Source organism: Anomaloglossus baeobatrachus, chromosome 6, assembly GCF_048569485.1.
Source record: "Anomaloglossus baeobatrachus isolate aAnoBae1 chromosome 6, aAnoBae1.hap1, whole genome shotgun sequence".
NCBI lineage: Eukaryota > Metazoa > Chordata > Amphibia > Anura > Aromobatidae > Anomaloglossus > Anomaloglossus baeobatrachus.
In genome coordinates, this window is record NC_134358.1 from 185,862,437 (window position 1) to 185,875,153 (window position 12,717).

Consider the following 12,717-nt stretch of genomic DNA (forward strand, 5'->3'; position numbering starts at 1 on the left):
TCAAAGTAGCTTGTAAAACGCCTCACATAAAATGTATGCCTAACTTTGCCCATATATAACTCAAGACCAAAAACCAATAGTAACTGGTGCTTTGCCCTGTACACCAAACATCTACATGACTTTGCATTGCTGCAATATCACGGTCAAAGCATATGTATTTGTGGAAATATTCACACCCACATATGATGAAAAACTTAAAAAAACTCGAATTTTACCTATTTTTAGGTCAAATTTCTCAAAAAGGGTACCCTTAAAATATATTAATTCTGATATCATTAGAAAGAGCACATTTTTGTAGTGGTCCCTTGACCATACCTGTTGTGGTCAGCTCAGATGTTTAGGTTTCCAAATCCAAGAAAGTAAACTTTAAAAAATCATCAGCTATTTGATTGGCATTTTCAACAGAGCAGATAATCTCTGGGTGGGTATTCATATGGATTCCTGCCCCCTGCCTGTTGTTCCTCCCACTCTCTGTTCTCTATGGTAAGTATTATAAAAAACGATTCACTTTGTTGAAGGACCTGTGTGAGGTCATACCCATGTGACCTGGTATCCAGCTTTGTTGGTTGAGGCCCCGCCCCTTCTGGTCTTACTCTTACTTTGGTGTGAACATGGTATGGGCCTGAATTACCAATTATAATCCGTAGAGACCTATTGTAGACTGTGATTCCTCGTGGGCAGGGACCTCTATCCTCCTGTACCAGTCTTTGCCTTGTATTGTTTGATTATTGTACTTGTCCCTATTATGTACACCCCCTTTCACATGTAAAGCGCCATGGAATAAATGATGCTATAATAAATAATTGGAGCAGATCATTGTATGGTAGTGGTTTGATATCCTACTGTTACATTTGAACATGCACTACAGTATACCACTGTAAAAAAAGGCACCTTTTTTATTTGTTTCCATGACAGCAGAATTAATAAACCAATGGTAATATTATGTAAACTGTTAATGTTTTATTTTAGCATTTATATTTATCGTGCTTTTTTTTTTTTTTTTTTTTTCTTTTTTTGTGTGGACAGAGGACATCAGAAGGTCACAGCTCTGCAGTTGCCGCACACTACAATGAACTCCAGGAGTGTGGATTAAAGCAGCGCAGTCAGTCCCGAATTGTTCATCTAAGGAACTTTAATAACTGGATGAAAAGTGCTCTGATAGGTGGTTAATATGTTATATCTTTATGTAAAATGTAGTATTTGTGACTTATCAGGCAGACGTAACGTGTAGTGCGTAGCAGTGCATCCTTTTTGCGGATTGACAAGCACATCATATAAAGTGTTACTCGCACTAATGCCAATATTATTTTATTATATAATTGTGTTTTTTTTTTTTTTTCTTTCAAAAGCACAGTCTCATACATATAAAAATCCCAACACACAGCACTGATTACTAAAAGTGGTGGTATCTAGATGTGTATAGTAGAATATAAAATCCCCCTTGTGATTTTCTGCCGGCAGCCAGCGAGGGCGCTCAACACAGTGAAATCCTAGGTGCATTGCCCCTGGGAAGTATGCAAATCAAAAAGGTCTGTGGAGCCTCTGTTAGGAGTCTCAACACAAAATATAGCCAGGCAGTGGCTGCCGGCAGGGTTTTCTTTGGCTGGTCTCCCTGAGATCAGTGATTGTTTTGTTTTGTCTTGTCTTGTTGGTTTACTAGGCATTGCTCCCACCTAGCCAGAATCCTACTCCACACTGAGCGGGCTACTAAAATAATAAATGGAGTGGGTGCATTACAATACACAGAAAGGTTATCAAAATTAGGTCTATTTACTCTAGAAAAGAAAAGACTTAGGGGAGACCTAATAAATATGTACAAATATATCAGAGGGCCATATAGAGATCTCTCCCATGATCTGTTTGTACCAAGGACTATGACAAGAACAAGGGGGCATTCTCTTCGATTGGAGGAAAGAAAATTCCTACATCAGCATAGAAGAGGGTTCTTCACGGTAAGAGCAGTGAGACTCTGGAACTCTCTTCCTGAGGAAGTGGTGATGGCCAACTCACTGAATGAGTTTAAGAGAGGAATGGATGCTTTTCTTGATAGCAAAAGTATAGAAGGTTATAAATAGCATAATCTTACAGGTAGATAGAAGAGCGACCAAGATTATTAGAGGAATGGGTGGGCTGCAACACCAAGACAGGTTATTAAGCTTGGGGTTATTTAGTTTGGAAAAACAAAGGCTTAGGGGGGATCTAATCACAATGTATAAACATATGAGGGGACAGTACAGAGACCTTTCCAAAGATCTCTTTACACCTAGGCCTGCGACTGGAACACGGGAGCATCCGCTACGTCTCGAGGAAAGAAGGTATAATCATAATCACAGACGAGGATTCTTTACTGTACGAGCAGTGAGACTATGGAACTCTCTGCCGCATGATGTAATGAGTGATTCACTACTAACATTTAAGAAGAGCCTGGATGCCTTTCTTAAAAAATTTAATATTACCAGTTATGTATATTAGATTTTATGACAGGGTGTTGATCCAGGGAACTAGTCTGATTGCCGGATGTGGAGTCAGGAAGGAATTTTTTTCCCCATTGGAACTTGTTTGACACATTGGGTTTTTTTTGCCTTCCTCTGGATCAACATGTTAGGCTACGGGTTGAACTAGATGGACTTAGAGTCTCCCTTCAACCTTAAAAACTATGAAACTATGAAACTGATGAGGGGCAATACCCCGAAACAGCCGTCTGTGGATGGATACCTGGCCTTGGTATTTCCCTTGTCATATCTTTAAACTTGTCAAAGAGCTGGATATTGACTAAAAGGGCCACTTAATATGGTGGTCTCCTAAAAAGAGCCACTCCTTGGCTAGGTCCTTCCCGGAGGGATATGTGGCTATTTTCTGTGTTGAGACTCCTAACAGAGGCTCCACAGACCTTTTTGATTTGTATAGAGCAGCAGTGGCATTGTGATCAAATTCTAACCTATTCCTACTGTTCCTATATGTTCCAATAAACTATACATTTATGTTCTGCTAGATACATCTGTAGATCAACACCTGCAGTTTTACATCATTGACATGTTAGCTAGCATGAAGAACAGCTGAGATGTGCTTCACGTATGTCTGCTGAAGTATCACTCTGCTCAGCAGTAGCCATTGGCGTGTACAGCCATAAAGTCCCCTTGAACTAGTTAAAATCAGTAAACCCCCCCCCCCCCCCCCCCACCAGTTTATATCATCCCCTTTTGCCCCATTGAGAAAATAACAATAGTACACATATTTGATATTACCTCTTTAAAAAATACCCAATGTTTCAAAATATAAGGCCAGTTATCTCATCTGCACATGGTGTAGCAAGGAATAAAAATTCCAAATGCCAAAATTACTTTTGCTTGGTTGCTTCAACATTGCATTAAAATGCAATAAGTGTCAATCAAAACATTGCATCTACTCAAAAATGTTATAATTTAAAACCACCAGCTCAAGACAAAATATAAGCCCCAGATCCTGACAAATGAGAACGCTACGGGTCTCGGAAAATGGCGACAAAAGCAGTTTCTTTTTTTGGACAATCGAGTGTCCCCCCCCCCCCCCCCCCCCCCTCCCCTCCCTAACCCCCACCCACCACTTAGTTGAAACTAAAACTATACGTTTTTAGTGTCCACGAACTCTTACTGACCTGTGGAATCAAAATACCAGATCAGTTTTACCAAATGCTGAACACTGTAAAACAAAACCCCAAAACAATTTGAGCAATTGCATGTTTTTGGTTTTTATTTTTTTTTTCAATTACTCCGAATTTTGAATTTTTTTTGTTTATAGTCTTCCAGTACAATATGGTGCAGAATGAATGGTGTCATTCAAAAGTACAACTTGTCCTGCAACAAATAAGCCCTCAGATGGTTTTATTGATGGAAAAATAAAAACTCTGGAAGAAGGGGCTAAGGCTACTTACACACATCAGTTTTTTTCCATCAGGTACAATCCGGAAAAAAACGGGTTAAACGGATCCGGTACCGCATCTGTTTTATCCCCATAGATTTGCATTGTTACCGGATTGTACCTGATGGCTTTGCGTTGCATCCGTTTTTTTCCGGATGCGGCAAAATTTATCAAAGCGGCGGCCGGAGGCAACGTGTCTTGCAACGTTTTTTTGTCCGGCAAAATTTATGAAATATTTTCTCTGATGTTGGATTTTCAGTGAAGATGCGATAATCAATTCATCTATCAAGAATTTATATCAAGGATTATCTTCTAGTCTTTGGACTCCTTGTTTAATCTCTGGCATTTTTTCTGTGCTTCCTTGATTGCTGAAAAGGAAAATCTTTAGATTAACAGTTCAGATGATGGTTATATATTGACGTGAAGTCTCTGTTCTGTGGGGAATGACCTTTTAGGCATTCCATTATGTGCATTTTATTTAAATTAACAGTTCAGGTGACGGATTGCATTTAATGTGGTGTCTCTGCCCTGTTGGGAGTGACCTATGAGGCATTCCATTGTGTGCATAGTTTAGAAAAGGTACCTCTGTATTTCTCCTGGCACTAAACAGTTCCTGTTGGCGATAATGGTGTTCGAATAGCGGGCATTGAGGCAAATCAATAGGGGTTTCCAGAGGTAACCCGAGTTATCAGGTGAAAATATTGTTTCAGGTGTCGTAAACTGGGTAATCTGCTGGAGCTGGACATTGAGACGACAATTATATTTTTGTCTCTATGGTCAGCTCCTTAACGGGATTGGCAAGTGGCTATATACACGGTTGAATAAGAGAAATATTGTGACTATCAGCATTATTTAACTACAAATAACAAATATGTCTTCTACCGTATGTGAACTTTTGTCTCTGGTTCCCTTGTTTATCTGAAATACTGAGTCTGAGTATCGAGGGAGGAGTTACCATCTTGGGTGAATCGGGATTTTGGTAGAAGGAAGTGTTATGTATGTATTAATACTTATCTATTTGCCCTGATATGTGGTTGAACCCAGCGGAGATACCGAATATATGTGTCTGTGGGTGTCTTTAGCTTAATGTAATAAAGTTTATTCTTTTAAATATTGGGGTTTTTTTCTTCTTAAAAATAATTAATTGACCCCTTTTATATATCTATATATTTAGAAAACTGACTGCATGTGGGCAGAGGTTTTTCGTGGGGTGCTGGGGCCAGCAAACAGTCACTCATTAAGTCTTGCCTTTCAGTATCCAGAAAGCCAGGGATTGATCACTCTGTACTTCCTCTCCTCTATGACTCTCCTTGCTCCTGCGCGGTCTCCCGTCGCTCTTCAGCCCGCATTCCTCTTTCTTCTCAGCTTTCTCTGGTGTGCTACGCATGCACAGGAAGTGACTGACCCTGACTGGAGACACCTTAATGTAGGATCGAGGTTCTATTATGGAGAATGTGTCTTTCCTTAGAGCTGCATCTGCAGAGCCCAGTTCAAACCCAGCACAGTGAGTATTGCTGGTATGGGTAGGTTCCACTTTGGTCCAGGATCCGATCTCCTGTCACCCCCCCTTTCCTTTCGGTGGACAAGGATCTTGTGCCAAAGGTCAAAGATAAGACTACAATAGAAAGCTCCCATCTTCCCATAAAAAGCCTGTCAATGCAGTATGGAAAAAATATTTAAAGAATAACCTTATGGAGAAAAAAAAAGGAATGGCGCGTCAGGAGTTTCAATCTTTCCTATCTTCCTTCCCTCAATCCTTTACTATGACGCCATCAGTAGCAAAAAAGAGGAAGTGCGATCCTAGGGATAGTTCAGATTCTGAAGTAGATTCTGTCCATGAGAAATGGATCGAAAGAGGGAAGTTTATCCCAAATCGCAGTTTAGACCAAGATGCTAAACAATTCTTCTATTTTTCATCAAAAGACATGGAGGAGGATCATAGCAGCACTAAAAAAACAATGGGAATAGAAGAGGAAAAGCCACTCTTTCAATCCAGGATGAAATGTTTGAGGGTTTGAGATGAAGAAGGAAGGTGGTGTTTCCCATTCATGATAATGTACAAAGTTTCATTCTGAATGAGTGGGAGTTCCCAAGGAAACGTCTGGAAGATCATATCAGTGGTGGCACCTCTATAGAAGACCTGCTGGCCTCATAGCCTCTCCTTCAAAAGGAAACAGGATTTCTAGCAGATGCTTCAGCAGAATCTGTAAGGATAGTGGCAAGATCTTCGGTCTTATCAAATACCTCAAGGAATGCCCTCTGGATGAAGATGTGGAGTGGGAATATTGTATCGAAGTGTAAACTCTGCTCTATCCCATTTAACTCCTTCACGACCTAGGACGTAGTGGTACATCCTAAATCATGTCGGGGTAATCGCCGCCGGCTGCTGTGAGGCGGGGGTGGTCCCTCCATATGTCTGCTGATTTGAGCAGCAGACATGTGCAGGTGGATCCGTGATCCTCCCTCGCCCATTAACCCCTTAGATTGTGCTGTTAAAATGTGACTGCAATTTAAATGGCCGTGGTGTGGAACGTGCCTTTCCCCGTCACTATCAGAGGCCCTCTGACGCAATCATGGGGAACCGATGATTGCCATGGTAGCGATGGGTCATGTGGTGACTCCTGTCACTGTCATGACGTATTTCCTGTTAAAGCCGACAGAGCGCCAGCTCTAACAGCAATGCTGGATTTCTGTTGATTGGAGCTGTGTAGCTCTGATCATCAGAAATGAACAAGCAATCAGACCGCTGATCCTTATAGTCCCCTAGGGGGGGACTAATAAAATAAAAATAAAAAAACAAAAAAAAACAAACCTAAAAGTTCAAATTACCCCCCCCCCCCCCCCAATTCGGCCCATTGAAAATTAATGAAAAATTGCAAAACTACACACATTTGGAATTGTTGCTTTCAGAAATGCATGATCTATCAAAATATAAAATCAATTAAACTGATCCGTAAATGGCTTTTTTTTTTTTTTTTAAAAAAATTCAAACGCCCAAATGACATTTTTTGGTCTTTGCAAATTTTGCACAAAATGCAATAACTGGCGATCAAAACGGAGCATCTGTGAAAAAATGTTACCATTAAAATATCGAGACACAAAAAATAAACTCACTGAGCCCCATATCACGAAAAATTAGAACGATACGGGTCTCGCCACTTTTTTTTTTTTTTTATGGACAAACGTCTGATCTAGAATATATATAATATCCACAATCCCACTAATATGCAGATATTTCATCATGGCAACCATCGTCCTACAGGATATCTATTATCACATGCACATACATCCAGCACATCGGAAATTCCTAAGCTTTGTGTTAATACAAGCACAAGAAATTCTTCAATTTCACTGTTCTTCTTCACTGTTCTTGTACTTTAGCTTCTTCAATATTTTTAAAACCACATTCGTGGAGGTAGTAGCGTTAATCAAGAAGCAAGACATTTGCATCATCCCTCATTTGGCCAATTTGTTTTTTCTTTATTATTTAAATAAAAAAATAATAAATTACAGCTCCATTTATTCCACATTTCAGAGATGATCTCTAGTCAACACTTGGACCCTAAAATCCTTGGGTTGGTTAGTGACTAAAAAACCCCCCAAAAAACAGATTTGACTCCTTTCCTTTTTTGAGTCTCTTAATTTCTTGAGTGCAGCCCCTCCTATTTTCCAGTACCCAAGCAGATAGTTTAAGAACCAAAGTATATACTCTAAGGAACCAGAAGACTGTCTCTATAAAATTTGCAATCTCAGTCCTGGGATCCATGACCTGATGCATCCAGGCAGTTAATTGAGATCCGGCCCATTCAAGAGTCGTCAAAAACGTTATCCTTTTGCGCTGGGACTGATCTCCAAGTTTGCTCAGCAAAAAAATACACTTACCTTGTGTAAAGGTGTCACTTGGCTGGTGGCTTAGCCTAGAAAATCTGGTGAAAGAAACTTCTTGGGTTTAACATCCTTCTTATCACCCAGAACAACATATGGTCAGCAAGAGGGATTGAGGAGCAGTTCTCTCAGGTATCCTTCAAGGATGTCTGGCCAGAAGATTGACGGGCAATTTTCAAACTTCAGAAAGTTAAGAGCGTTAGTAGACACCCTCAAATCAGCAAAATCTTTACTGCAAGAAACCCATGTCCTGACTGGATTTAGTGTAGTTCCATTCTGAGAACTGATGGGGTACTCAAAGGTCTGACTATGCTTTGTGCATGACCATAATCTCGCACCTGTGCAAGGACCTCACCGGCTCACGCAAAGGCAACTGTTTTCTGCTCGGCCAGCAATAGGGCAGAGCGAACTGCGCCTGCATGAGCCGGGAATGACTCTGCACAGGCGTGAGATTTGGCCGAGCACCATGGATGATGACTGAGGCGTCATCAACGTCAATAATGAAAGGAGAACGACGAACAAGGACAGGAGCCGATAATGAGCCCGCCCATCTGACCCGAACAGGTTATTAGCATACGTGGCAGTCAGATTTTATAAAGTAATTTCTGAGGTCTGCAAGGGCAGTCAGCAACAAGGTGCACCTTCACAAAATGCAGCCCAGGAGCTGCAGAAGGTGATTCTTTTGGTTTCATACCGAAAAAACTGCTGACAGGTTCCCTTTTAAGGGTAAGTTCACACAGTGCGTTTTTCCATGGCGTTTTTGCGCGTTTTTCGGGTGCGTTTTTGGCCTCAACTGCATGACTTTGCTTCCCCAGCAAAGTCTGAGTTTTCATTTTTGCTGTCCGCACACAACTTCATTTTTTTTTTTTTTAAGCTCAAAAAAAAGACATGTCAATTCTTTCCTGCGTTTTTCTGCATTTTCCCCCCATGCAATGCATTGGAAAAACGCAGAAAAAAACGCAGAGATCAAAAACGCAGCATAACGCACTAAATCGCAGTAAAAAACGCATACGTTTTTTTACCGCGGGTGCATTTTTGTGCGTTTTTTAGCGGCCAAAAACGCAGCGTCAAAAAAACACAGCGTGTGCACATAGCCTAAAGCTCTACTTCAGGTCTGACCCCCTCCCCTGCACTTATTTTGCACACAGAGTTGTTACTTGATATTGGAGTAGGCTGTGATAACGCATGTTAATTGTACAAATCTGCATAAACAACCTGACTCACTTGTCAAGTTCACAATCGTATTTAGTTGCAACTACTTGTCTTTTGCATCTACTCAAATAATATTACATCCCTGTAAAATAGTCACTGCTAATGGTGTGTAGCTAGCCTCGGCAATGCTTTGTGCATTATCTTCCATTAGTATTGATGATATTGCAAGGAATCTGCCTTTAAGTCCCCACAAACCTTAAACTAAAGGCGGCCCAACACACTAACAATATCTGATCTTCTAATGTGTATTGGACCCTTTCAACTCTGCCCCAATAGATGTCAGGAAAGAGAAGGATCCATCCTGCTGAATTTTAGGATCCGATTAGAGTTGAGCGAGTACATAGCTATTTGTACTTGCTATACTCATAAAGAATACTGTCTACTACTCGCATGTTCATTCCAAGTAGCGTGTGCAATGCAAGTCAATGGGAAATTACAATGTAATTGCCGAATGCTGCACTATTCGCTACTCGCACGAATAGTACGGCATTCGAGTTACTCGTTACTTTGTGAGTATTCCCCATTGACTTGCATTGCACACGCTATTCGGAATGAATACACGAGTATTAGGCAGTATTCGTTATGAGTAATGAGTATAGCGAGTACGAGTAGTTATGGACTCGCTCAACTCTAGATCCGATCCCTTTGTGTGTCTGGTAGCAGTTCTCTCGTTGAGGACACAGAAGTGCTAGGCCAAACTGAGTGTTCTTGTGCATGAGGGACGCAGGAGAGGTAATTAAATGAGCAGCAATCTAACTATGGTAAATACAGAAACCAGAGTGCACGAGTAATATCCTCCCACAATTGTGAGACAACATAACCGGCTATTTGATATTTCTGTGAATGAAAAAGCAAAAATAATAATGGTTCTTCTGTATATTTTGTTTCTAAGGTGAGTTTTTGGATAGAGTACGACAGAAGAATCCTCCGAATATTACAGTGCTTGATCTGGGTTGTGGAAAAGGTGGAGATCTCTTGAAGTGGAAGAAAGGCAGAATAGATAAACTTGTGTGTACAGGTATGATCTGGTGAAAGCTGCTTTTATCCTCTATCCATTATATTACAGTACAAAGTATTGTTCTATATTGACAGTTTCCAAATTACTGTGCCACCTGTGATTACATAGTTACATAGGTTGAAAAAAGACCTAGGTTCATCTAGTTCAAACTTCATGTTTGTGATATGTTTTTTTTCTTTATCGTTCCTATGGGAGACCCAGACATTGGGTGTATAGCTTCTGCCTCCGGAGGACACACAAAGTACTACACTCAAAAGTGTAGCTCCTCCCTCTGAGCTTATACACCTCCTGGAGAACCAGATCTAGCCAGTTTATCGCTTTGTGTTCAGGAGGCATACATCCACACATGCATTCTCATCTGATTTTTCATTTTTGGAAAGAGTTTGAAGAAAAGCGGGTCCAAGCCTGGACCCCCGGCATGTCCCTTCTCACCCCACTGTGTCGGCGGTGCTGTAAAAGGTTGATTCCAAGGCTGGAGCCTTACATGCCGTGCTCCTTCACCATCCCTCCGGGGCTCTGGCTTGAAGTGGGAGCCAGCACGGTTCTCCATGCTTGGCAGGAGACCGGTCTCCATCCGCAGCCCTTCAGGATCCTGCTGGACCGGAGCACTCATCCCCAGGGACTTGGAACCCTGCGTCTCAGCAAGCTAAGTACCTGAGACGTTTATATATGGGGGTCCCTTGTACTTTATTGTTGTGGGAGAGTGTGCTGAGTGATTTTTATGACATTTCCGGTGGGTTCTCTGGCTGTCGCCTGAGAACCGCGCCGATGGTGCCTGCGCGCCGGCCGCACCGCTCAAATTTAGGCCCCGGCTTCGCCGGAGGCCTACTTTCGGTTTCACTGCCCTCGCATGTCATTCATGCAAAGGGACAGCGCGGCTCCGCCCAGCGGCCGTTCTACAAAGGGGAGAGACACTCCTCACTGGGTACATGTCTCCTCCCCTGTTAGTCTCTTTGGCTCTCCAGATCCCGCTCCGAGTAGGTCCCGCCCCCTCTCTTCGCTCCGGCGGCCATTTTCTCAGCGTTTTTCCCTGCGATCACCACTGGTCTGCAGCATCCCTGCTGAGGTGCTTGGGGGTCCGGGCTTCGGGATCTGGAGGGCACACAAACCGCTCCAGCGGTTCTGGTAAGCCACAACCTCCGGTTGTGGACCTTCTGTATATACTCTCTGGGGGTCATTCTGGCAGAGCCCCCACTCCAGCAGCATGTCTCACACGAGGAGCAAGGCTCCAAAGCTGTATTCAGTATGCACTGCATGTAAGCTCCTACTGCCTGAACCGAGCACCTGTCCACATTGTGATGCCTGCTCTAACCTGACGATGCCTCAGCCTGGAATCGTACCCCCAGGGGGGTCTCTCCGGCTGCTCCGGCTCCTGTGGCTGAACCCCCGGCTTGGGTAGAATCCTTATCTAGGTCTATCTCCCAGTCTTTTGCCGACTCCATGGGACAGCTGTCCAGGACTTTGCTGAACATGCATCAGCCCCCTTCACAGGGTGCCCCTGCTGCTAGGGCTCTCTCAGCGGAGCTCACAGAGGATTCATCATCTGGTCCCAGACCCCGTCCTCCTAAGAGGAGATGCAGGGCTCCATCTACTTCCTCGTCCCGCGGCTCTGTTTCAGAAGCTGACCCGCGGGATGAGGAGGATGCCTTTACAGGGGGCTCGGAGGCTAACTCCATGTGCCCCATTGATCTGTCCGAAACTGACTCAGATGTTAGTGATTTGATTGCGTCCATTAATTCTGTGCTGGATCTCAATCCGCCAGTATCAGAGGAGCAACCCTCTCTGGCAGAAAAGCACCAGTTTACCTCGCCTAAGAGGACAAAGTGTGTGTTCTTTAACCACTCCAGTTTTCAGGCCGCTGTGACCAAGCCTAGGGCCTGTCCTGACAAACGCTTCCCAAAGCGCGGTTCTGATGACCGTTTTGCCTTTCCACCTGAGGTGGTCAAGGAGTGGGCTCATTCACCAAAGGTAGACCCCCCGGTGTCTAGACTCTCAGCCCGGACCATTGTATCAGTGGCTGATGGCACCTCTCTTAAGGATTCCACTGACCGCCAGGTCGACCTTCTGGCCAAATCTGTGTATGAGGCGGCAGGGGCCTCGTCTCCCCAACTTTTGCAGCAGTGTGGGCTCTCAAAGCCATCTCTGCTTCTCTCGAGGAGATGCATTCCCTCGCCAGGGAATCTATGCCCGAAATGGTTGCCTTAACTTCCCAAGCTTCAGCTTTTTCATCCTATGCCATGTCTGCCATGCTGGAGGCTTCTCACCGCACTGCGGTGGCTTCGGCTAATTCCCTTGCTATCCGCAGGATCCTGTGGCTTCGAGAGTGGAAGGCAGATGCTTCCTCGAAGTTCCTTGCTGGACTCCCTTTTGCTGGGTCCAGGCTGTTCGGTGAACAGCTGGTTGAGATTATTAAGGAGGCTACTGGCGGGAAGAGTACTTCCATGCCACAAACCAAAACCAGGAAACCTGTCCAGGGTAGGAATCAGTCGAGGTTTCGTTCCCTTCGTTCCTCCAACTGGTCGTCCTCTAAGCCCTCGGCCTCGTCCACTAACTCAGCCAAGGACCAACAATCCAGCTGGCGCACAAAAGCGCATCCACAGAAGACCGCAGGAGGTGCTGCCACTAAGGCAACCTCCTCTTGACTATCTGTCCGCACCAGCAACGTCCTTAGTCGGTGGCAGGCTCTCCCACTTTGGCGACGTGTG

At 43.6% G+C, this 12,717-nt stretch overlaps 1 protein-coding gene across 1 annotated transcript in view; it reads left to right on the top strand.

The window, feature by feature from the left end:
- Nucleotides 1-12,717, top strand: part of RNMT (RNA guanine-7 methyltransferase) — a 100,236-nt gene that overhangs the window by 7,239 nt on the left and 80,280 nt on the right. The window contains exons 3-4 of the mRNA XM_075314598.1: nt 1,027-1,162; nt 9,887-10,012. Coding sequence (XP_075170713.1) covers nt 1,027-1,162; nt 9,887-10,012 — 262 coding nt within the window. The remainder of the gene's footprint in view (nt 1-1,026; nt 1,163-9,886; nt 10,013-12,717) is intronic.